This window comes from Sorex araneus, chromosome 8 (assembly GCF_027595985.1).
Source record: "Sorex araneus isolate mSorAra2 chromosome 8, mSorAra2.pri, whole genome shotgun sequence".
Classification (NCBI taxonomy): Eukaryota; Metazoa; Chordata; class Mammalia; order Eulipotyphla; family Soricidae; genus Sorex; species Sorex araneus.
This window is the reverse complement of record NC_073309.1, coordinates 50426059-50451128: the sequence shown is the minus strand read 5'-3', so window position 1 is coordinate 50451128 and position 25070 is coordinate 50426059. Positions and strand designations below refer to the sequence as shown.

At 55.4% G+C, this 25070-nt stretch overlaps 1 protein-coding gene across 1 annotated transcript; it reads left to right on the top strand.

Annotated features, from left to right (window-relative positions):
• The first annotated feature begins 6631 nt into the window (after positions 1-6631).
• ZNF541 (zinc finger protein 541) lies at positions 6632-24863 on the top strand. The gene is made up of 16 exons (XM_004607700.2): positions 6632-6760; positions 10003-10359; positions 11896-12139; positions 13609-15313; positions 16620-16678; positions 16987-17146; positions 17308-17481; positions 18192-18516; positions 20721-20784; positions 21344-21486; positions 21591-21694; positions 22245-22320; positions 22517-22605; positions 23905-24045; positions 24191-24372; positions 24543-24863. Exons 2-16 carry the CDS (start codon positions 10053-10055, stop codon positions 24709-24711), a joined length of 3942 nt encoding a protein of 1313 aa, XP_004607757.2. The 5' UTR covers positions 6632-6760; positions 10003-10052; the 3' UTR covers positions 24712-24863.
• Positions 24864-25070: the final 207 nt, after the last annotated feature.

The window sequence follows — 25070 nt, the reverse complement described above, 5'->3', positions numbered from 1 at the left end:
AAATACAGTTCTGTGGCATTTATAGCATCAACCTTGACTGTGGGTTGTTTGAATCTGAGGATGCAGCCTCTGGGGATACAGAGGCACAGGTCAAAAAAACTGAGCATCTTTGGGGGTTGGTATCTCTGGAAAATCCTGAAACTATCCATCTTTTGTGCTTACCAAGGGAAGATTGTAGTGAAATAGGCTGGGGTGGGGTGGGTAAGCAAAAGTTGTACATAGAGACGAGCTGGAGAGATGGTGAGCAGGTAGGGTGCTTGCAAGGCAGCTGACCTGGGTTCAATCCCCAGCACCACATATGGTCCCCTGAGATCAGCCAGGACTCATCCCTGAGCAAAGCCAATGTGATCCAAAAACAAAGGGGGGAAAAAACCTACTTGGGAGTTACCACTCCCAGCTTGGTGCTCAAAAAATTGTGCAGTGCCATGGATTGAGTCTAGAGCTACTTTTCCAGCCTCTATACAACTTTTAAAAATTTGGCTTTTTGGGTCATATCTGGCAGTGCTTAGGGATTTTTGTTTGTTTGTTTGCTTTTTGGGTCACATCCAGCGATACACAGGGGTTACTCCTAGCTTTGCACTCAGGAATTACTCCTGGCAGTGCCCAGGGGACCATATGGGATGCTGGGAATCAAACCGGGTCGGCCGTGTGCAAGTCAAATGCCCTACCCGTGTGTTATTGCTCCAGCCCCAGTTCTTTTACACTTTTAAAATCATCTGGATTCTTATATCTGCTTCTGCATCTGCCGCTTGAGATCTGGCATTAAGCCTCTGCAAAGTTTTCAATGAAAATGGAAAAGCCGAAATCCGAGTAATATTAGGAAATTGATTTTGATCTCTCCCTGGTAGATTTGTCAGGACCCCCGAAGAAGTTCCCCTGTATACCTCACCAGTGAACATGATTTTATAAAATTTTAATGCTTAATTGCCTTTTTTTTTTGCTAGGATCAGCTTTTTTTTTTTTTTTTTTTTTGCTTTTTGAGTCACGCCTGGCAATGCACAGGGGTTACTCCTGGCTCTGCACTCAGGAATTACCCCTGGCCGTGCTCAGGGGACCATATGGGATGCTGGGAATCGAACCCGGGTCGGCCGCATGCAAGGCAAACGCCCTACCCGCTGTGCTATCTCTCCAGCCCCCTAGGATCAGCTTTTGAAATGAATTTTTTTCCCTTTGGTTTTGGGACCACACCCGGTGGTGCTTAGGGCTTACTCTGGCTCTGCACTCAGGGATCACTCCTAGCATGCAAGTCAAGCACCGCCCTTGCTGTGCTATCACTCTGACCCTCCTGTGGCCAGAGAGCACTTTGCTTTGGAGTAATTCCTGAGTGCATGAGCCAGGAGTAACCCCTGTGCATCGCTGAGTGTGAGCCAAAAAGAAAAAAAAAAAAGACAAGTGCCCTCCCTGCTGTCCTATCTCTCTGGACCCAATATGCATGAATTTTTTTTTTTTGGTTTTTGGGTCACACCCAGCAATGCTCAGGGGTTACTCCTGGCTTTGCACTCAGGAATTACTCCTGGCAGTGCTTGGGGGACCATATGGGATGCCGGGGATTGAACCCGGGTTGGCCCCGTGCAAGGCAAACGCCCTACCCGCTGTGCTATCGCTCCGGCCCAATATGCATGAATTTTGTTTTTGTTTTTGTTTTTTTGGGTCACACCTGGCGATGCACAGGGGTTACTCCTGGCTCTGAACTCAGGAATTACCCCTGGCGGTGCTCAGGGGACCATATGGGATGCTGGGATTTGAACCCGGGTCGGTCGCGTGCAAGGCAAACGCCCTACCCGCTATGCTATCACTCCAGCCCCCCCAATATGCACGAATTTTTAAAAGGGGAGATTCCTCCCAAGCTGTGCTCAGGGGGCCAAGGGATTCCTTTCACAAATTCTGACCAGTTGGACCCGTGGATAGACCCATGGTTAGGACCACAGGTTGCAGTGCTGCCTGGATCTGTGGTGTGGGGCAGTCCCCAGGCCACCCCAGCAGGGCTTGCGGGTCTCTAACTATTCTTGAAGCAGATACGAGCAGCAGTGCTTAGGGGCTATTCTTTGCTCTGTGATCAGGAGTGACCTCTAACAGTGCTCAAGAAACCATAGGTGGTGCTGGGGATTGAAACAAGGTTGGCAGCATGCAAGCAAGCCCCTTTCCCCTGTACTATTTCCCCAGGCCCTATACATGAATTTTAGGGTGTTTGTTTGTTGCCATTCCCAAGGTGCTCAGGGCTTTCTCCTGGTTCTGTGCTCAGAGAAAACTCCCAACAGGGTTCAGGGGACACTATGTTGTGCCAGAGATGGAACCTGGGTCAATCTCATACAAGGGAAGTACCCTCCCAGTTGTACTATCTCTCTGGCCCCAGTAGATCTTTTTTATTAAAAGTCATGTGCTGTGGCTGGAGAGATAGTATAGTGGGTAGGGTGCTTGCCTTACACACAGCTGACCTGGATTTGATCCCTGGCATCCCACAAAGTCCTCAAGCATCACCAGGAATAATCCCTGAGTACAGAGCTAGGAATTACCGTAGAGCATCACAGGGTGTGGCAACCCCCCAAAAAAACCCAAAAACCCAAAAGCTAGGTGCTGGCACAAGTATGCTTTGTAACAAGGCACCTCTGACCTCAGTGGAACCCAATGACGATGATGTGTTTGCTACTCATTAGTCTGGAGTCACCAGAAACAGGTTCGGTGGCTCTGCTGATCTGGGCAATGCTCACTCGTGTTTCTGGTGGTCAATCACGGGCTGTGTCCCATGTGTCATTCTCACCCACTGGCAGGCCAGCCCAGACACGTTCTATGGATGATGGCAGAGTTTCAGGAGCAAGTGAGCCCAATCACACAGCCCAGCTCAAGTTTTTGCAGGTGTCATGTCTGCTAGTATTGCACTGGCCATGTCAAGCCCCAGGATTAAGCTGAATGGGAGGACACTACACAGTTACATGATCAAGATTCTACAGGAAGGGCCAGAGCGATAGCACAGTGGGTAGGGCATTTGCCTTGCACGCGGGCGGCCGACCTGGGTTTAATCCCCAGCATCCCACATGGTCCCCCAAGCACTGCCAGGAGTAATTCCTGAGTGCAAAGCCAGGAGTAACCGCTGAGCATCGCTGGGTGTGACCCAAAAAGCAAAAAAATAAAAAATTCTACAGGAAGACTTTCTTGCTGGAAAATCATGCTAGAGACTCTTAATAAGGCTCTTTCCTATGACTCTCCTTTAGCATTTGGGACGACAGAGTGAACATGTCATGCTTGTGGCTGCAGCAGCCATCTTGTGCTGATGAGTCACTGACAGTGAGGATGGAAAACACCCTTCTTCTGAAGACAGCTGAACAAAAGATGCGGAAGTCTGTGATGACAGGGCTGAACTGAGTCACAGACCTCTAGTCATTGTCAGTTGGCAATTTTTTGTTTTTGTTTGGGGACTCAAATATCAATCCTGGAGGTATTCAAGGGGACCCTATATAGTACCAGGGATAGAACTGGGGTTGGCTGCATGCAAGGCCAGCACTGCACTCCTTGTGCTATCTCCCCCTATGTGGCCGTAGGATAATGATACACTATGTGGTGCTAGATAATCAACATACCAGTTATTCCTTTTTGGGGGGGGGTGTGGGCACACACAGCAATGGTCAGAATTTACTCCTGGCCCAACACTAGGGAATTTCTCTTGGTGACGCTTAGGGAACCTTATGGGATGCTGGGGATTGAACCTGAGTTGGTGGCATGTAAGACAAGCACCCTATTCACTGCACACTCTGACAAGCTCATCTTTAATTTTTAAAAATTTTATTATTTTGGGGGTCAGAGAGATAGCACAGTGTGGGTAGGATGCTTGCCTTATATGCAAACCTGGGTTGGTGTAGACTCCCTTGGAAACTCCCTCCCTGGACATTGCTCCTACCCACTATTTGTCACATCATCATCAGTGGACACTTTATATGTTTCTCTGAAGGAAGGGACCTGTGAGACAGAGACAGCACAGTGGGAAAGGCGCTTGTCCTCTCTCTCTCTCCTGCCCACACCTGGTACTAATGGGGCAACCATGGAACTTGGTAATGCACCTGTCAGGGGGCTGGGGTGGGGATGGAGTATGGAGACAGTGTTGGGGGAAGTTGACACTGGTGGTGGGATTGGAGTTCAAATATAATAGGCCTAAAACTCAATTACCTAACTTTATAAATCACAGTTATTATTATTTTTAAAAGCCAAGCTGGAGGCAAATTGTGAGACTCAGACTTTGGGGCTCAGAGGAGACAATATTTGCTAAAGGGAGGAAACCAAAACCGGCCCATCTCCCCCAACACCCACACTTCCTCATCGTTGCCCCTGAGAGTCAAGTTTATTCTATTTATTTTTTGGGCCATACCCAGCGATGCTCAGGGTTCACTTCTAGCTCTGCACTCAGGAATTATTCCTGGCGGTGCTTGGGAGACCATACGGGATGCCGAGGACCGACCCTGGGTTAGCCGCGGGCAAGGCAAATGCCCTACCTCTCTGTACTATCGCTTCGGCACCAGGTTCAATTTTATTAAACGAAAACAAAACTCCACGGCAGTGTCATTTACACGAAAACCTTATATCTGAAGAGCATAATGCAATGATCAAAATTAAAGATAAAAATGCAAATGTGCTGCCATGCACGACCCCCGGGTTTTAGTACATTACCCCCACCCTCGTCTGCCATGAGGTTGACCCTTGCAGGTCGACTGATCCTGAACCCCCGCCCCCACCTTCCAGTTGTCCGGTTCCTCAGGAGGCAACATCCCATCTCTGACGCACCAGGGTGCAAACTACTGCCCCAACAGGTGGCATCCCCCACCCCGCTCCTTGCAATCAGAGCTTCAGCTCCGCGCCTGCCTCGCCCGGGAGCGGGGTCCCATGACGATCGAAAGGCGTCTCCTCAGCTCCCTGAGAGGGACCCCGCGGCCCAGAGCGACCCGCGAGCCCCGCCCACCCTCCTGCTGCGTTCTAAAGGCGCCCCCAGGGAACAATGGCCCAGTGGCGTCGGAGCCCCAGGCTTTGCTGGGGTCACGCAGGGCCCGCCCGTGTCCCTCCGCCCACTCCCTCGCTGCTCGGTCCCCGCCAGCAGCGCCTTCCCACGCTCCCGCCCTCAACCGCCCGCCTCCCAAAATGGCGCCCAACCGCCTGCTTTCCCGCCCGCTGCGGGTCACCTGACTGCACCAGCCCCGCCTCCAGGCCCGTGACGCCTGCGCGGTCGCGCCTCACGCGCCCTGAGCCCGGGCGGCTCGAGGCGCGCGCGAGACGACTGGGGCACCGCCGGGCGGGGGCCGTGTCACGCGCGCGCGCCCACGCTGCGGCCCCCGCCGGGCGCTCCGGGGGTCGACCGGGCTGCGCGTGCGCGCCCCGACCGCGAGCGGCGCGGGCTGGGCGGGGGCCGCTGGGAGGCCCGCGAGGCGCGAGGCCCGGCGGCGCGCGAGCCCCCCGGGCGGGTAAAACCCGGTTGCTGCTGCCCTTACCCCCTCCCCTTCCTTCCTACCCCCCCTTTCCCGCCCCACTCCTCACTTTTCAACCCCTCCCCCCTTTAAAAACCCTAATTCGTTTCTCTCTTTCTCTTTTAGGGGGGCGGGCCCCATTAGCCCTGTCGAGGGGCGCAGCAGGCGCGGCGGGTGCCGCTGCCCCCGCGTCACGCACGCACCTTCTGCACCCCAACTGCTCCGGGCCCCGCTGCAGCCCCGCAGCCCTCTGCCCCTTGGAGTGGGCTCTCCTCAGGGACCCTCGGCCCGCTGCATCCCCTTTTCTTTCCTTCCCCGCCCCCCGAGGCCCTAACTGCCCCCCGGCAGCTCTCCAGCTCGCGCCACGGGCCCTACCCGACCTCAGCGCTTTCTGCATCTCGGCCTTGCACAGGCCCGGCTGCTCACGTTCCTCATTCCTCCCCAGTTGTCTGACCTTGGGGAACCCAGATTTGTTTCTTGTTAGGATAGTCAAGCAAAGGCCCCCCTCCCCTGGAAAAAAAAAGCAGCTTTCCCATATCCCTTGACTATTCTCTTCCTCCTTTTTGAGGTACTTTGCTCTAGCAAAAATACTTTCTAGATTTTTTCTCTATTCTGAAGCAACTTTTACCAAACGTTCTTTTTTCACATCCAGAGACACCCCCCCGCCCCATTTGGGGGATCTTTATGGAACTTGTTCCATCCTCCCAGTCTTTCCTCTGATCTTTGTGTTTTTAACTCTCTGTCCAGCTCCTCCAATATACACATATATATATTTATAATAGAATATATGGAACTTGTTCCATCCTCCCAGTCTTTCCTCTGATCTTTGTGTTTTTAACTCTCTGTCCAGCTCCTCCAATATACATATATATATATATTTATAACAGAATATATATATATATCATGCCTTTTCACCCCACTTCCACAGTTCCATTCGACTGCTGTGTGGGAGAAAAGGAGAGGAAAGAACTGTTCCCTTAGCCACAAACCTTTTCCCCAACAAGATCCTTTCAGTTTGGTACTGCCACCTTCCTTCCTCCAAAAATCACCCTTTCCCTCCCACGCCCACTCCCAATTTCACACCTGCTTCTGGCTTCTTTAGAAACCTAGTGTTGACCACCCCTTCCTTTCGACCACCTGCTTTCAGGTGAAAAGAAGCTGGCTACGTGTTCAGAATCCACCACCCTGCGATCCACGAGGAAATACCAAGGGGTCTGATTGTCACCCGAATCCCTCTCCCTGTGGGGGCGGGGGGGAGGCCTCCACTGGGTCCTTCTGTTCCCTGGAGATTCATTCCTGCACTTGCTCCTCTCCTGGTGAGTTTTCTCCCTTTTGCACTTGTCCAAAGACACTTAGAATCACCTGGGCCTGCTAGAGGGCTATTGATGCTCTTTAGGTTGATGCCTATGACCTTATTTCTTGCATTGCACTTTTGCCTTTTCTGGCATAGATGCCTTCAGGAGATGGGCCAGGAACCATCAATTATGTGCCTGGTCCATGGAATGCCAGCTAGTGAAAATAGTCTTGCCAGACTTGAAAATGAGATTTTTTGTTTGTTTATTTTGGGGCCTCAGCAGGCAATGCTCAGAAATTACTTCTGACTCTGCACTCAGGAATCACTCTGGGCAGGGCCCAGGGGGTCATAAGGTATATTGAGGATTGAACCTGGGTGGCAAGGCAAGTGCCCTACCCACTGTACTATTGCCCTGACCAACTCAGGGTTGCTCCTGACTCTGCACTCAATTATTCCTTGCAGAGTGATCCCTGAGCTCAGAATCATGAGTAAGCCCTGAGCCTGCCAGATGTGCCCTGCCCCCCCAAAAAAATAATTACTCCTGGTGGTGCTTGGAGGACCATATTGAATGCCAGAAATCAAACCTGAGTTAGGCCCCTTTAAGCAAGTTCCCTACCTCCAGGCCCCAGTTTTGTTGTTGGTTTTTTTTTTTTTTTAAAGAAATCTGACACACTCCTCATGGGAAACCTTCCCCCAATCTTTTGCTTTATTTTATCTTTTTTTTTTTGCTTTTTTTTTTGGGTCACACCTGGCAACGCACAGGGCTTACTCCTGGCTCTGCACTCAGGAATTACCCCTGGCTGTGCTCAGGGGACCATACGGGATACTGGGATTTGAACCCGGGTCGGCCGCGTGCAAGGCAAACGCCCTACCCGCTGTGCTATCTCTCCAGCCCCTATTTTATCTTTTTAATATTTGGTTTGGGGGCCAGTACTTACAGTACTCAGAACTTACTTCTGGCTCTGTGTTCAGGGATCACTCCTGGAGGGACTCAGGGGATTATATGGCTACCAAACCTGGGTCAGTTGCATGCAAAGTAAGAGCCTTACCCGCTGTTATTCAGTCTCATGTCTTTTGATTTTTAAATTAAAATTTGATTTTCAGCAAAAACTAATTTAGTAAATATTTAAGGATAATGTGAAGTCCTTGGAAAATACATCTGCTGACTTGAAACTTCGACTTCAGTTTTTGTTTTTTGTTTTTTAGTGGTTGTTAGACAAATATCCACACATACGTACTTTTTTTTTTTTTGCTTATTGAGTCACACCTGGCAATGCACAGGGGTTACTCCTGGCTCTGCACTCAGGAATTACTCCTGGAGGTGCCCAGGGGACTATATGGGATGCTGGGAATCGAACCTGGGTTGGCTGCGTGCAAGGCAGATGCCCTACCCACTGTACTATTGCTCCAGCCCCAGATACATACATATTTGGGCATGTGGGGACTCAACATTTTATCCTTTTTAGACCAGCAGTTCTGGTTTTGTTTGGGGGTCATGCCCTGAATATTCAGGGCTTACTCCTGGTTCTGTGCTCAGGGATCTTTTGTCGCTTCAAAAGTGGCTTCAGCACATTTTTGGTGGGCTCAGGGGCCCCATATGGGGTGGGGGGATCGAACCTGGGTCAGTCACATCACATGCAAGGCAAACGCCCTCCTTGTTGTCCTATCATTCTTGTCCTAGAGCGGCAATTCTGAAGCTTTTGGATCTTAGGACCCCTTTACCCTTAAAAATTATTGAATACTCGGGCCAAAGCAATAGTACATCCAGTAGGGTGCTTGCCTTATGGCTGATTCTCGATCAATCCCTGGCATTCCATATGGTCTCCTGAGCCCTCCAGGAGTGATCCCAGGAGTGCAGAGCCAGGATTAAGCTCGGAGCATCGCTAGGTGTGACCCTAAAACCAACACATAAATAGAATAATAATATTAAGCAGCCAAAATAATTTGTGTGGATGTGAGATATCTCTACTGACATCATTGCTATCTTAAATGTTTAAAATTATAGTTGACAATATTTTTTAATTTTAAAGTAGCAGTAATAATTTACTGTATGTTAATATTATTGTTATTTTTATTTAAAATTTTAAAAATAAAATTTAAGGCAGTACACTTACTTTTCTTGCACACAGCCAAACTGAGTTTGATCTCCAGCATCCCATGTAGTCCCCTGGGCATGCCATAAGTGACACCTGAGCACTGCCAGGTGTAGCCCAAAACAACAAAAAAATCTTTATCGGGGCTGGAAAGTGAGCTCAGTGGACTGAGTGCATGCTTTGCATACAGGAGGTCCAGATTTGATCCCCTGACCCCCATGGTTTCCAGCATACCGCTGCAAGCAATCTCTGAACACTGCCTGATGTGAGCCCAGAACAAAACAGTCAGACAAAACAAAACACGCCTATTATACCAGGGGGAAAGTTGGTGAGAACTATGGCATTCTTTTACAGTTTTTTTTGTTTGTTTGCTTGTCTTTGTTTTGGGTCACACCTGGCAATGCACAGCGGTTACTCCTGGCTCTGCACTCAGGAATTACTCCTGGCAGTGCTCAGGGGACCATATAGGATGCTGGGAACTGAACCCAGGTTGGTTGCATGCAAACGCCTTACCCGTTGTGCTATTGCTCCAGCCCCAGTTCTTTTACACTTTCAAAATCATCTGGATTCTTATATCTATTTCTGCATTTCGCTGCTTGAGATCTGGCATAAAGCCTCTGCAAAATTTTCAATGAAAATGGAAAAGCCGAAATCCAAGTAATATTAGGAAATTTATTTTGATCTCTCCCTGATAGACTTGTGAGGACCCCAAAGAAGTTCCTCTGTATACCTCACTAGTGAACATGATTTTATAAAATTTTAATGCTTAGTTGCCTTTTTTTTTTTTGGCTAGGATCAGCTTTTGAAATGAATTTTATTTCTTTAGTTTTGGGGCCACACCAGGTGGTGCTCAGGGCTTATTCCTGGCTCTGCACTCAGAGATCAGTCCTGGCATGCAAGTCAAGCACCGCCCTTGCTGTGCTATCACTCTGACCCTCCTGTGGCCAGAGAGCACTTTGCTTTGGACTGTTGAGTAATACCCATTGCCCCAACATTTGAGATGCAACACAGCTGTTTCTGGTTTGCACAGTTGTGTGTGGGAGCATCTGGTAAGATGCCTCCTGCTGGGTGCTGAAGGGAGGGTCCATCGGGGAGGGCACTGGCCTTGCATACACCTGCTCTAGTTCAATCCCTGGCATCCCATATGGGCTCCCTCCTGGCTTCTTTGCAGGCACCTGCGTGCACACTCTCCCTTTGTCCACGCCCCGATCACAGCGAGCCATGGACCAGTACAGTCTCGGCGACGAGGGGGCCCTTCCAGCAGAGCTGCACCTGCCCCCGTTCCCCGAAAGCCAGAACCTCAATTGCAGTGACCCTCTCAACCGTGACCTGGGCCCTGGTCCCCGCGACCTGCTCTACACGGGCCTGGGCGGTGTGGACCTGGACCCCAGCCTGCCGGCCCCTGAGGTGGCCAGTGAGGCTCTGGAGGACAACATGGACACCCTGTCCCTCTACTCAGGCAAGGACAGTGATCCTGCAAAGCTGCTGGAGGAGTGCACCGACCCCGAGTCTCAGGCAGCCTTGCAGGGTGAGGCGCTGGCGGGTGGCTGGGACTGGGGGTTCCCTGCCCGGGAGGCTGAACCCTGATCCTAGGGAACAGTGTTGAGAAGCCTGGGGGGATTTGAGGCTGACCCCAGCCTGCCGAGAGGCACTGTGAACATTTAGACCCATTTCTGGGCATTCCTCTGCTGAGAGTGTCCAGTTTTCCTCCCTAATTGTCATGTTCATGAGCATTTGAAAAAGGAGGCTGGTAGAGGTCAGAGTGATAGTCCAGCGGGGAGAGTGCTTATCTTGAGTGTAGCCCGCCCAGGTTCAAATTCTGGCATGCCATATGTGCATCCCATCTATAACCAGGCATGACCCTTGAGTGTAGAGACAGAAGTAACCCCTGAGCCAGGTGTGGCCCAAAAAACGAAAAAAGGAAAAGGAAAAGAATTAGGAGGATCGTGAGGGTGGGAACCCTGACCTGCACCTCCAGTCCCCAATCTCATTTTTCTTATTCAGAGCTGTCTGTTGGGATCACCTGGTCCCAGACATTCACTTATGTGAGGTGAAGTGAGGTGACAAGTGACTCCAGGTCCAAAACAGAGCTGGCGTGACATCCCCTCATTGCTTCTCTGTGTCCCATGTGGGTTTTCTGCCACCAAGAGGAGCCCAAAGAGCCCATGGAACCTCCTCTGCCAGTGTCCCCAGTCATCCGGGAAGTTCTGAGCTGTCTGTCTTGAGTCATGGCCCCCTTTCCCCTGGAGATACCATTAATGCTGGATCGACAGGAGAGCATGGTGGTAGGGCTCATGGCCTTACATGTGCCCTGCCTGGGTTCCATCCTCGGCACCTCATATGGTCCTCCCTGAGCACCCCCCATGTTTGGGGACACCACCCGCCCCAGGGCTTCCCAGCTCCCTCACCTGTTCTCAGATGGCATGGCTGGTGAAGATACCCGGACGGAACTGGGGTGTACAGACAGAGGGGTGCAGAGCTGGGTCTGCGGCGCAGGCTCCTCCTTACTGCTTTCCCACCTGACAGATTTACATGATCAGGCTGCTGCTTTCTTCTAGCACGGTGCTGCTGCAGGCCCCTCTCCTCTCGACAGTTCTTTTTTCTTTTTTCTTTTTTCTTTTCCTTTTTTTGGGGGAGCACTCATCAGTGCTCAGAGTTTACTCCCAGCTCTGTGCTCAGGAATCACTCCTGGAGCAGCCCAGGGGACCCTGTTTGGTGCTGGGGATCAACCCTGGGCCAGCTGCATGTAAGACGAGCGCCCTGCCAGATATACTATCACCACGGCTCTGTCTAGCCTCTTCTCTACAGTGTCATCACCTCCCTGTCCTGTTGTCCAGCATTTCCCCAGGAAACTCTAAGCTGCAACTACCCCCTGAGGGTGGGGGCGATTAGGGCCTTTGCCTAGGACTCCATGTCTGAGCCCCTTTTCCTGTAGGCTCTCTGCCCCTGCAGGGCACAGAGTGGGTTGGGGCCATCTGCCCAGCTCTCTTCTCTGCCATGCCAGAGCCCCAGGCGGCCCATTTTAGGATGGATGTGATGACCCAAGCTTCCTCCCTCCATCTAGACCTGGGGCTTGGCGTGCTGAAGGCCCCGAAGGAGGCTGAGGAAGGGGGCCGGGTGGCCTCGGGCAGTGCCCGGAAGGGCCGGCGGCAGCACAGCTCCCCACAGAACCCACTCCTGGACTGCAGCCTGTGTGGAAAGGTGTTCAGCAGTGCCAGCTCGCTCAGCAAACACTACCTGACGCACAGCCAGGAGAGGAAGCACGTCTGCAAGATCTGCAGCAAGGCGTTCAAGCGCCAGGACCACCTGTACGTGGGCTCACGCTGACCCGCAGCACTCCCACCCAGTGCCCCTTCTTACTGATCGCACCTCTTGCTGATCGGGCATGGCGCAGGGACATCCCGACATAGAAACTTTGGCCAAGCTTGAACCTGGTGGTGGAGACTTGGCTTTTTTATTTTCCTCCCCAACTCTTGAATTGTATTTCTCCTTTCTTTGGGGGGGGGGTCCTCCCAAGCAGTGCTCAGAAGACCTGAGGGCCCCCTGCTCTGGAAATTATTAACGCAGGGCAAGGCACTGAGGGTGCTCCAGGGATTCTCGGACAACTGGAGGCCCCGGACTGCACCCAGTGAGGCTCTGGGCCCTGTGGAGCCAGGTCGGGCGCAGCATCCCTTTCCCTCGGTACTGAGTGCCCAGGGGAACAATTGGCTTCACTTGCTCCTTCAGGAACAATGAGGCCCCTTCTGAGACCAAGAGGCTGGCAGGTGGGATTGGAGCCCCCAACCTGCACACAGTCCTTCCTAGCTGATTCCACCTGCTTCCGACTCTCCATCCAGCTGCGGGAGAGGGAACTGCCACCTATGGGCTGATGCTGAGGGCCAGCCTGAGGGGGAGGTCTGCGTCCCATCCCCCCAAAGAAGAGGGCCCAGGGGCATTGTGCACTTGTAGTTGTGTGGGTGGAAGTCGCTGGAACCAGCCCTGTGTGTCTTCATTCGTCAGAGTCACCTTTGGCTGCTTTCTAGAAACTGTTTATGTCTGCTAGGAAGTCTCTTTTGGAATTTTTTCTTTTATTTTGGTTTTGGGGTCACATCTGTCCATGTTCAGGGCTGACTCCTGACTCTGTGCTCAGGGATCACTCCTGGCAGGTTCAGGGGCCCATAAGGAGTGCTGGGGGTAGGATTCCAGTCAGCCATGTGCAAGTCAAGTGCTCTCTCACTGAACAACCTCTCTGGCAGGCCCCTCTTTTGGAATTTCTTAATTAATTTTTTGCTGTGGGGGTGCCGGACATTGACTCCTCTCTGAGTGAAAGGCCGCTCTCCCCACCCCCCACCTCTCCCCACCTTAGAATTTTCTTTTGTGCTTTCTACTTTGTTTGAGGGCCACACCCAGCAGTGCTCAGCGATAGCTCCTGGCTCTGCACTCAGGAGTTTCTCCTGATGGTGCTTGGGAGACCATATGGAATGCCAGGGATCAAATCTGAGTTAGCTGTGTGTAAGGCAAGCGCCTTACCCACTGTACTATGGGTCCAACCCCAGAATTCTTTTTTGTTCTTGGAGTTGCTGAAAGGGCATTTCTCCAGAGGCGTTTCTGAGACATTGAGAGCCCCACAAGCAGGTCTCCCCTGCTCCTTGGGGCCAGGTCCCCTGCCCGGGACCAGCCCTGCGGCCTGGTGCTCCGTGGGAACCCACTTTGGGGAGGGCCAGCCAGACTCCCTGGGGTGCCGTGTTTTGCATCCCATGGCCTGGATTGGGCTGCTAACCCCTGCCTGCTCCCCCAGGACCGGGCACATGCTCACCCATCAGAAGACCAAGCCCTTCGTGTGCATCGAGCAGGGCTGCGGCAAGAGCTACTGTGACTACCGCTCGCTGCGGCGGCACTACGAGGTCCAGCATGGCCTGTGCGTGCTCAAGGAAGCACCCCTGGATGAGGAGGCCCTGGTGGACTCCCCCCACACCCACGAGGCGGCTGGCCTGCGGCCCCTGGTGCCCCCCGAGGCCCGCTCACCCGGCTCGCTGCTGCCCAGCCGGGACCTGCTGCGCTGCATTGTCAGCAGCATTGTGCACCAGAAGATGCCATCCCCAGGCCCCGCACTGGCTGATGGTGAAGGAAGGCCAGCGGCCTGCCCCTGCCCACCCCCAACGGGGGCCCCCTGCACCCTGACAGGCACCCCCACAGCTCCCGAAGGACCCGACGAGCCCCGATCCCTGCGGAAGGAGCCTGCGGACACCCGAGCAGAGAACGGCGGCCCTGACCTGGCCGAGGCCGAGCCTGTGCCACTCCAGCTCCCATCCACCCTGGAGGCCTGGCCCGACAGCGGCCCCCTGCCCACCTGCCTGCCCCTGTTCCGAGGCCAGGCTGGCCCTTCAGGCGCACCCCCAGCTGGCCACAGCTTCCAGTGGCTACGGAACCTGCCCGGCTGCCCCAAAGGCAAAGGCAACAGCCTGTTTGTGGTGCACAAGCCACCTGCTGGGCTGGCCCGCGAGGGCCAGCAGGCTGGCCCCACGCCTTCTCCCGATGCGCCAGAGCCCCCGCCCAGCTCAGGGCCTGGCCTGGAGGAAGTAATGCCCTTCCCGCCCTCACTCCTAAAGGTGTCAGGGGAGGTGGTGGGCGACCCCCGTTACGCCGGAGGGGACGACGACAGCTGGGCAACCAAGAAGAGCAAGTTTGAGAGCGAGGCACTGGCATGGCCCAGCCCCGCGGAGCCTGGCGCGCTGCCCCCCGACGCCACCCCGCTCTTCCGCCAGCTCTTCCTCAAGTCACAGGAGCCGCTGGTGAGCCCTGAGCAGATGCAGGTGCTGCAGATGCTTGCCAAGTCCCAGCGCCTCTTCCCACATGCGCCGGGGACAGCTGGGTCCTGGCCACAGCAGTCCCCGCTCCTGCCACCTGCCGCCGCCGATGTTCTGCACACAGGGGCCGGGAACCCTGAGCCCGAGGGCTCCCCGGCCCGCCGGAAGAAAGGCCCAGCCACCTTCCCCAGGGAGGCCTCCCCGGGCAGCAGCAGACGCGATTCCAAGGGAGGTGCCAAGGCAGCTGCCACCCCGCTGCCCCTTGGGGCCGCACCTCTGGACACCCCCGGGAACCCCGACCTCTCCTCTCTGGCCAAGCAATTGCGATCCTCGAAAGGTGCCTTGGACCTGGGTGACATCTTCCCTGCTGGGGGCCCTCGGCAGGCTCCACTGAGTGGGGACGAGCCCCCCGGAGCCCAGCTGGGTGGGAAGCAGGCCCAGGCTGAGAACGGCGTAACTTCAGGGACCACCAAGGCTGAGAAGGTCCCGGCCTGCTCACGTGGTGGCTACCGGCTACTCCCGGGCAACCCCCGTGCCCAGCGCTTCTCCGGCTTCCGGAAGGAGAAGGTGAAGATGGACCTGTGCTGCGCTGCGTCCCCCAGCCAGGTGGCCATGGCCTCCTTCTCCTCGGCTGGGCCACCCGTGGATGCTCCCCGCGACTCCAAGTCCAAGCTGACCATATTCAACCGGATCCAGGTACCTGCCAGGGCCCCTGCTGGCCATGCCTGGGGTGCTCAGGTCCCTCTGCCCTCTTGTCCTCTGGCTCCTCCAGCTGCTCTGAGCCTCAGGGGCAGGTGACAGAGGTGAAGGTTCAGGGAGCCCCCCCCCCATACCCCCAGACACAGTTGCAGATCTGACCAGCCACTCTCCCAGGCCCTGTTCTCTGCTTTCTTCTCACCTCTGCTTCTTTTCGGACCAGCCCTGCTGCTGTTCTTTGGGGCACCCCCGTGTGGCGGTAGCACCTCCCTCACCCCTCTCGTGATGGTGGGGCTGCACGCCCGCGCCCAGAGTGCCTCCTGTCTCTGCACAACTCCCACTTCCTTGGTGGATTTTTGTTGGTTGGTACTTGGTGGGCCACAGTGTACCGGGGAGGGACCCTTCTCCACCCTGTGGAGCGCTTTCTGTTCTGAGTCAGTAGGGACACACACCCTCCATCCCAGGGGATATGGGCCATCCACTAGCTTCCAGCACAGTCTGTGGCTGTGCCTAAATCACCACTATTTGTGAAAATACTGTCATCACTCCAGAAAACACCCATCTCCCATAGTTGTCATCCCTCTGCTCCAGGGCCTCCTGCCCCAAGAAAAGGAACATCTGCTTGCCTGCCTAAGAGCCGCCGCCCACCTGGGCACTCCCTGACCACAGAGCCCTGTGCCATGGCCTGCTGGGCTCAGCCTATTTGTAGCTTCCAGGGCTGTCAGCCCTTTGAGGGCTGAATCCTGACACCTGTAGCAGCCCATTTTTGTATGTGTGTACATGTATGTGTTTGTGTTTGTGCATATGATGTACATGTGTGCATGTGTGTGTCTGTGCTGTATGTGTGTATGCATGTGTGTGCATGTATGCATATGTATGTGTACCTGTGTGTCTTTGTGTTTGCATGTGTGCATACAGTTTATGTGTGCATATGCATGTGTGTGCGTATATCTCTGCATGTGTGTCTGTGTGTACATGTGTTTCTATGCATGTGTGTCATTCTTTCACTATGGGCTGGCTATGATGGGCTTTGTCCCAGTCACACAGCATTGTATGTTCCATACTTTTCTGTTCCCAGTCCATCCCTTTCACATAGATTCCCAGCCCTCAGTCCCTGTCCTGTAGGTTGTGGGCATTCTTCTTTGCAGAGTCTGCCTGGAGCCCCATTTTTTCTGTCTCCTGTTTTGTATTTCGGGAGTCCTTCCAGGAAACTCTGTGTAGCAGGCATGACCTCAAGTTGTGTGCCATTGGAGGGTTTTCACCTTGGCACAATGGTCTGTTGGCTCAGGCGTGTTCTGCTCCTCAGGGCGGAAACATCTACAGGCTTCCTCACCCCATGAAAGAGGAGAACATAGCCAGTGGCTGGTGAGTGCAAAGCCCCACCTATGCCATCCGGGGTGGGGCTGAGTTTGGGGGGTGAGAGGGGTCCCTGCTTCTGGAGCCTTCCCATGCTGCTTCCACGAGCTCGAGACCCCAAGGCTTGCAGAGAGTGGCACAGATGAGCACAGGGCCTTCATGCCTTCATCGTTTCATGGGTCAGGCTAAAGCACAGGCCCGTGGTGTGGTTGGTGCTGAAGCCCTTGGGTGCAGACCCAGCTCAGTCTGTGCTTGCATCTCCCCCCAGGGGGGACGGAGCCCCCTCTTCCCCTCTTTCCTGTCACATCTCCCCGCAGTAGCCAGCAGAATGGGGCCCCTCCTGACCGGGTGGAGTCCCGGAGCACCTATGTCTGCAAGAACTGCGGCCAGATGTTTTACACTGAGAAGGGGCTGGGCAGCCACATGTGTTTCCACAGTGACCAGTGGCCATCCCCTCGGGGCAAGCAGGAGCCACAGGTAAAGGGACACAGGTGGTGGGCACTGCACTTGCAGGCTTCCAACAGGCCCAGTGTCAGTCTGAGGTGCTGGGCTATGCATCACCATTTTGGACTGGGGCAGCTGTTCTGTGTACTCCCTTAACATTGTTTCTCTTAGCTCCACCTGTTCCCTGTGTCCAGGTGTTTGGCTCAGAGTCTTGCAAGCCTCCAAGACAGGTGCTGAGACCTGAGGGAGACAGGCAGAGCCCCCCAGGAGCAAAGAAGACCTTGGATGGCCTGACGGCAGCCCCAGTGGTAACCTCTGTGTCCGTCCCTGTGGCTTCCATGAACCGGCCCCCCGGGAGCACAGCCAAGGTGGGCGCCTGTCCAACATTTGCTCCTTTCCCCCTCTTCTCACATAGACATGGTGGGCACAACCAAACTAGAGTCAGGGGAGATCCTGACTAGGGAAGCCCCCCGCCCTCCGTGATACTGCTCCCCCAGCTCAGTTTCACCCCTGGCAGGGACCACGAGGGGTAGGCAGGGCTAGCAGTGGCAGAGCAGGATGTGGGTACCCCAAGAGGGTGCCTGAAGCCCAGCCTGCAGTGATCAGGGAGGACTTCCTGGAGGACAAGGTTTGAACTGGACCATGATATTGTGGAGGAGCAAGACTCAGAGAAGAGGGAGTCAGAGTGTTCTCGCACCAAATGGCCAGTGTCTCTGCCCGTACAGGAGGCTCCCACCCAGAGGAGCCCATGCTGACCCAGGGGCAGGGAGCCAAAGGGTGGACTCCGGGTGTCCTGTTGCAGGACCTGATGTCACTGTGAGTGGAGTGTGCTTCACTCCGCACCTGTGTCCCACTCTTGGGGTGCCCCTCTGTCTCCTGCAGCTGCCCCCTCACAGTCCCCAAATCCTGCTCCTGCATCTCTCACCAGGCGTGAGGCCCCAGCTCGGAACATGGGATAGTGCACTGGACGGGCCCCCACTCCTCACCCTTTTCCCTTCTTGGGCCACCTCGACTTGACTTGACAAACTTGACTACATGGGCCACCCCCCCCCCCATGCTGCTTAACTCTCCCCTCCAGGGACAGGACAGGGAGCGGGAGGACAGAGATGGCAAGGAGAGCCCACACCGGAAGCGGAAGAAGCGCCCCCAGCCCAAGACCCTGATCATCCCCCCACCGCCCGCCCCGACGTTTGGGGAGCTGGGCACCGGGGGCTGCCACCAGAGCTGCTTGCGGTCCCCGGTGTTTCTGGTGGACCGCCTACTGAAGGGGCTGTTCCAGTGCTCCCCCTACACTCCGCCACCCATGCTCAGCCCCATCCGTGAGGGCTCAGGACTCTATTTCAACACGCTGTGCTCCATGTCCACCCAGGCCGGTCCTGACAGGCTCATCAGTGGCACGTTTGGTGAGTGGGTACTGCAGCTGCGTGGGAGTGGCCTTGCATGACCAGCCTACTCCCGTGGTTCTCCAGGACTGTGGCAGTGCAGGAGCCGCAGATTCCTGCTGCTGTCCAGTGGGATCCTGGGGCCCTTGGGGCCTGCAGCTAGTTTGGACTCTGTGCATGGGCTCCTCTGCTGTTTGGGCCTTGCCATGCTCTTCTCCCACTGAACATAAGGTGTTTCCTATGTGGTCCACAGCCCAGTAGAGACCGGTGGCTTGTTCTCTTTTGTTGCCAAGCTCCAGCTCCACCTTCCACGGAAGCCAGGTTGTCCAGCAGCCACTGGTCCCTGACTCTCTTTAAGTGGGAATGAGTTGGCCTTCATTTTAGTAAGATCCCTGCTGGAGGTCAGAGTCATGGCGGCCATTTCTGGAGTGGCCCAACTGTCGCCCAGTGTCGCCCCTAGTTTGGGATGAGAAGTGCCACCCCCACGGGTCCTCATGTGCAGTGGGTGGCTCTTCTGTCTGCTTTCCCGGCTGGTCCTGCCACGTAGCTGCCAGCGAGTTGTGTCTTATGTGTTGGAGCAGAGAGCTGTTTGTGTTTGTTCTGCTTGCTCAGAGAGCTGCCATGAGCGTTTCACTTTATTTTTTTTAAATCAAACTGGGATACTGCAAACATGATAGAACACTGCCTTCCCCTCCTGCTCCTGCTGTTTGCAGTGTCCTGGTGAAAGCCCCACCATTCTCTGAGATGCTCCGGATTTTCCTTCACCCTTTTCTCTCTAGTTTTTGAACTCCATCATTTCCACTGACAGGGCCGTGGGTTGGCTGTCCCTTTTTCTGGCCAGCTCGAACCTGCCCTTGATCCTCACCTTGATTATTGTACATTTATTTATTTATTTAGTTAGTTAGTTAGTTAGTTTTTGCACCACACCCAGCGGTGCTCAGGGAATACTCTTGGCACTGTGAATTATTCCTGGCGGTGCTCAGGGGACCATATGGGATGTTGGGGATCAAACCCAGCTGCAAGGCAAGTGCCCACCTTGCTGTACAACATTTCCACCACCACCCATTTGTTACCTTTCAATAATTAGTTGAGGGGGCACACCTGGTAGTTTCTAGGGGATTCTTTCAAATCAGTGCTCAGGGGACCCTGTGGGGGCCAAGGAATGGATCCAGGTTTCTGGTAGGCAGAGTATATAGACCAGCACTTGGCACTGTATCGCCAACCCTAAGGACTGTTACTGACCTTGTTTCTTTGATGAGAAATATTTATTATGCATTTGGTTGTTGGCATGCTGGGGGAGTGGGGTCCCTAGCTCCTTGTCGGTGCAAACATGTAGAACTTCCCTTTGACAGAGCCAGGGCCTGGGCAGGGAAAGTCACGCAGACTGTCACTGTTCTTAACACACGCCAGTCAATGTCTGTGAGTGTGGATGCTCCTGAAGATCCTGTTAACCAGGCTGGAGAGAGAACACAGTGGGGAGGGCACCTGCCTTGCATGTGGCTGTCCTGGGTTTAGTCCCCAGCACTGCAGAAGGTCTCAGGAGCCCACCAGAAGGGATCCCTGAGCACAGAGCCAGGAGGAAGCCCTGAGCATCACCAGGTGTGACCCAAACAAGGTCCTGACAAACGCTTTTCACCCACTCCACTTGTCCATCTTCCTCCACCCTTTCCAAAGTCCTGTGGCCCTCTCTGCAACAGAGCTTTTTGGGGTGACATGGTCACCCTCTCAACCATGTCTGCTCTGTGGCCTCAGGCTCCGTGTTGAACCCCGAATCCCAAAGGCTGATTCACGGACCCCACCCAGGATCCCGGGATCCCGCCTCTCTCTGGTCATGTTGACAAGCTTTTTCGGGTAATTGGTGTAAGTGCATCACACACTGTGTCTCTATGACTTCAGTCACTCAGACAAGTGTCTTCAAGGCTTCTCACCTTGAGGTGACAAGAACTTCCTGTCCCCGTGTCATGGACACATGCTCCATTCTCTCCTCTGGCTTTTAGGCTACATCATCCCTGCCTCAACCCCAGTAGCTGGTGCTGTGAGGCCATGACATGTGACCTCCGAGGAGTCCCTCTCTCCATCCCTGGGTTCCACATTTGGAAGTGGGTGTAGTGGGCTGTTGGGGGGGTTTTGCTGTGATGATTTGAGGTGCCCTCAGAGCCTGCTCTGGGCCTTGCTGGACAATGGGCAGGAGGCAGCCTCCCCTGGGCATTCTTTGTGTTTCCTAGATCAAGGGGATGGCAGCATCAGCGTCTCCGTGCTGAAGGATGATACCAAGATCAGCATTGAGCCGTGAGTGCAGCTGGCTGAGCCACCTGGGGGCCTCCACAAGCCATCTGCCTCCTTGAGACTCGGGGCAGACACAGCCTTCCAGGGAGATGTGGGGGCTGGGGCCCCCATGCTTCTAGCTGGGCCAACTCTAGTGGGGCCGTGGGGACTCAGTGCCCAGCACCCCAGGGTTCCAGGAGGAACCGGCAGCTCTCACGCACACACCCAATGTTCAAAGGCAGTGTCTGCATGGTGGGGGGCCACGTGCCAGGTACCCCATGTCCCCAACGCCAAGAAAGAAACCTGAGGCCAAAGGACATCTCATCCAGAGAGGGGCTAGTGCGAGGGTTGTGGGATGACCTGTCCCTAACTACCCCCCTGGGTATCCCCAAGGGCAGCCAGCTTTCCAGCCCCTGAACAGTGCTGTGTCCTCACGTCCTCACCTTGCACCCTGGACCAGTGCTGAGGACCCCGAGAGAGGGTCCCGAGAGAGGCCTTACAGGCCTGTGTTTGGGGGGGCCAGCAGGGTGCCAGCTGCACCTTCCTGCTGGGCCCCCTGACGTGGCTCGTGTGGTTCCCCCAGGCACATCAACATCGGCAGCCGGTTCCAGGCTGACGTACCGGAGTTGCAGGAGCGGCTGCTCGCCTGGGCAGATGAACGTGGCGCTTCTCTGGTCTGGAAGCCATGGGGAGACATGATGAACAACCCGGAGACACAGGACAGAGGTGGCTGAGCTGGGGCTCCTCCCTGCACCCTCAGGGGCCTGAGACCCAGACATGAGGGGGCAGGAAGGGCCCTGGCTGATGCCCACATCTTCTCTCTCCGACAGTGGCTGAGCTCTGCAACGTGGCCTGCTCAAGTGTGATGCCAGGAGGGGGCACCAACCTAGAGCTGGCACTGCACTGCCTACATGAGGCTCAGGGTGACGTGCAGGTGGGCCGGGCCCCAGGGGGCAGGCTGGGGGCAGGGTACAACTGACCCATAGAAGTAGCCGCGCATCCTCCGCCCCTGTGAGCTGGGAGGTCTGGGATGCTGGGGGGCAGATATCAGGACCCTCCACTGAACCAGCTCAGGGAAGGGGAGTCCAACCCAGCCCCGCACGGATCCGCTTTATTTCTCAATTTCATCCTTAACATAAAAACCCTATGTCTGGACCCAGGATATGCCACAAAGGCTGGGAGCCCAGGCTTGATCCTCAGTACTGCAAGGTCCCCTGAACTCCATCTGGGGTGACCCTGAGCCCTGATCCCAAGATGTAGTTGCCAGGCATGGCTCCCAAACCAGAAAAACCATTGGCTGCTGCCGAGTGCTGCATGACCCTCAAACGGGCTGTGACGGGCACAGACTGGGAAGCTGGTTGTGGCTCCCAGCACCCCCAGGAGATCCTGCACTGGGTGGGTGACTGCTTGGGGGCAGTGTCAGGCAGGGGCGCCAAGCACAGGGGCTGTTCCCTGCGCACCTCCTGCCAGGCCTCTTGTTGCAGGTTGCTCTGGAGACCCTCCTGCTCTCTGGCCCCCAGAAACCACGGACCCACCCCCTTGCCAACTACCGCTACACAGGTGCTTGGGGCCGGGACTTAGAGTCTCCCTGGGGAGTCCATGGCTGGGGGGACGCATATGGCTCTTGACCCAGAGCAGCCCCAAGTGCTGCATTCGGAGGGGACCATGCTGTGTGGGGGTTCAGGAAGGGGCACTGGTGAAGGACAGGGGTTCCCAGCTGGAGAGAGATCCCAGCCCTGCTTGCCCTCTTTGCTAGGTTCTGATATCTGGACCCCTGTGGAGAAGAGGCTCTTCAAGAAGGCCTTCTGTGCCCACAAGAAAGACTTTTACTTGATACACAAAACGGTAATGTGTGTGCAGGCAGGCTAGCCAGGGCAGAGCACCCCGCCTCATCGCACCCCCAGCCACACCAGTACAGAGGCCCTTCTCAGTGGACTCTGCATGCAGATGCAGAATGGGTTTAGCTCTCACCCGTGCCAGAGTGGGCTGTGCAGGCCTGAGAGAAAGCACGGGGGGGGGGTGCGGGGAATGGCACTAACCTTGGACACAGCCAACCCAGGTTTGATCACCAGCACCCCTTAGACTCCCCACCCGAGCCCTGCCAGGAGCCATCCCTGAGGAACCATTCCTGAGCACAGAGCCAGGAAGAAGCCCTGAGCCCACCAAGTATGACCAAAGAAAATTCCAGAAATTAGTAACTCATCTGCTCTTAGCTGTGCATAGCCCTGAACAGTGGAGGACTTGGTCTGTCCACTCTGCACGGAAGTGAATCCTTCTTTGTCCTCTGTGCACAGGGACACACAGCCCCTGCCCGCAGTTTCTGTGCTTTCCTCCCGGGAGTTGAGAGTGGCTGTGTTGCCACCATCACTATCTCCCCCTGCGCCTCTCCTGCAAGTCAGGCTTCACTGAAGGAGCAAAAATGGCTCAGAGAGACCTTGATGGCTCCATGACTCGGGCATCCATCCAGGGATCTTGGGCCTGAGAAGGTCTCGGGTCAGCAAAGCCTCCTACTAGCCTGCATTCTTGCACTGAGCATTGGCATTGCCCTGTGTGCTAAGTCTTCATGCCTTTTTCCTTCCTTGGGCTACACTGGGTAGTACCCAGCGGCTCTTCCTGGCTCGGTGCTTGGGGTGATCCCTCATGTGCCGGGGGGATCACATGGTACTGTGAATGGAACTGGGATCTGCTGAGCTCACGGCTTGTTCACCCCTACCCTGGCTCTTTGGAACTTAATACGTCTCTGTGGGGACCTTATTTATCTATTTATTTTGCCTTTTGGGTCACACCCGGCGATGCACAGGGGTCACTCCTGGCTCATGCACTCAGGAATTACCCCTGGCGATGCTCAGGGGACCATATGGGATGCTGGGAATCGAACCCGGGTCGGCCGCGTGCAAGGCAAATGCCCTACCTGCTGTGCTATCACTCCAGCCCCTGTGGGGACCTTATTTTATGTACCTTCTGGACAGTGCTGGGCCAGTCTGTGGTTCAAGCCTATGTAGTTCTGATGGTCCAGCATTGTGAGAGCCTGTCAGCTGGGGCGGGGGCCGCCTCTGCAGAGAGACCACTGGGGTGATTGACCTTGCAGGGCTCCCTGGCCTCCTGCGGCTCCGCCCATCGCCAGTTTCCGTTTCTTTCTGCCAGATCCAGACCAAAACTGTAGCCCAGTGTGTGGAGTATTACTACATCTGGAAAAAGATGATCAAGTTTGACTGTGGCCGAGCGCCTGGGCTGGAAAAGAGGGTCAAGAGAGAGGCAGAGGAGGCCGAGAGGACGGAGGCCAAGGTGGCAGCCCTGGACCCTGGTTCCAGGGTAGGGGTGTCCGAGGGGAAGATTGTGGGAAGACCCTCCAGCCTGTGACCCAGAGCCTGCTTCTCCTGTAAAGGGGTGTGCTCAGGGGCACCCACATTCTGTGTCGCCACCTCTGCAGGTCACATGCAGCCCTCGGGAGCGGCCTAGCCACCGCCCAACTCCAGAGTTAAAGATGAAGACCAAGAGCTACCGGCGGGACTCGATCCTCAACTCTAGCCCCAACCCGGGCCCCAAGCGGACCCCCGAACCTCCGGGGAGTGTGGAGGCCCAGGGCGTGTTCCCCTGCAGAGAGTGTGAGAGGTGCCTGCCCTGTGTCCCACCCCTGTGCCCCCCTGCTGGCTTAGGTCCTTTGGGGACTCCTCAGGCCCTGCCTGTACCCCCTACCGCTGACCTGGGTCCTGTGGGGGCTCCTTAGGCCCTGACTGCACCCCGCCTCCACCACTGACCGGGGTCCTTTCGGGGCTTCTCAGGGTGTTTGACAAAATCAAGAGCCGAAATGCGCACATGAAGCGGCACCGCCTCCAGGACCACGTGGAGCCCGTGGTGCGTGTCAAGTGGCCAGTGAAGCCTTTCCAGCTCAAGGAGGAGGAGGAGGAGGAGGAGGAGCTGGGGGCGGGCATTGGACCCCTGCAGTGGTGACCAGCAGGAGCGGGAAGTCCCCCTACGTGTCCAGGACCTCCTCTGACCATGCTCCACTCAGCCTTCAGGGCCTCAGAGCACAGTCCAGGGAGCCGTGAGTCCCTGGGGCGCCAAAGGCTCCTCTCCCTGGGGTCCTGCGCAGGGCTGGGAAGGAGCCGGTTCCATCCCGGGAGTGTTTCCATCTGAGCACCAGGCTGGGGATTTGGCTCCGTTTGTTAGGTAAGCCCAGACAGAGAATCAGTGGGAAGATGCTCCGACCAGTGGGGCCCCCTCCCGGGGTGGGGGGGTCTCTCTCTGCAGTTTTGATTCAGTCCCTAGTCTTGCGATGACTTGTACATGTTGGGTGTTTTTTTTTTTGT

Bases quoted from the DNA above. Each gene is read 5' to 3' on its own strand.
- ZNF541 (XM_004607700.2), top strand. From the start codon at position 10,053: ATGGACCAGTACAGTCTCGGCGACGAGGGGGCCCTTCCAGCAGAGCTG. The intron at 22,321-22,516 runs GTGCTTGGGGCC...CCTCTTTGCTAG, and splicing joins TGCCAACTACCGCTACACAG to GTTCTGATATCTGGACCCCT. The intron at 24,373-24,542 runs GTGCCTGCCCTG...GGGGCTTCTCAG, and splicing joins CCCTGCAGAGAGTGTGAGAG to GGTGTTTGACAAAATCAAGA.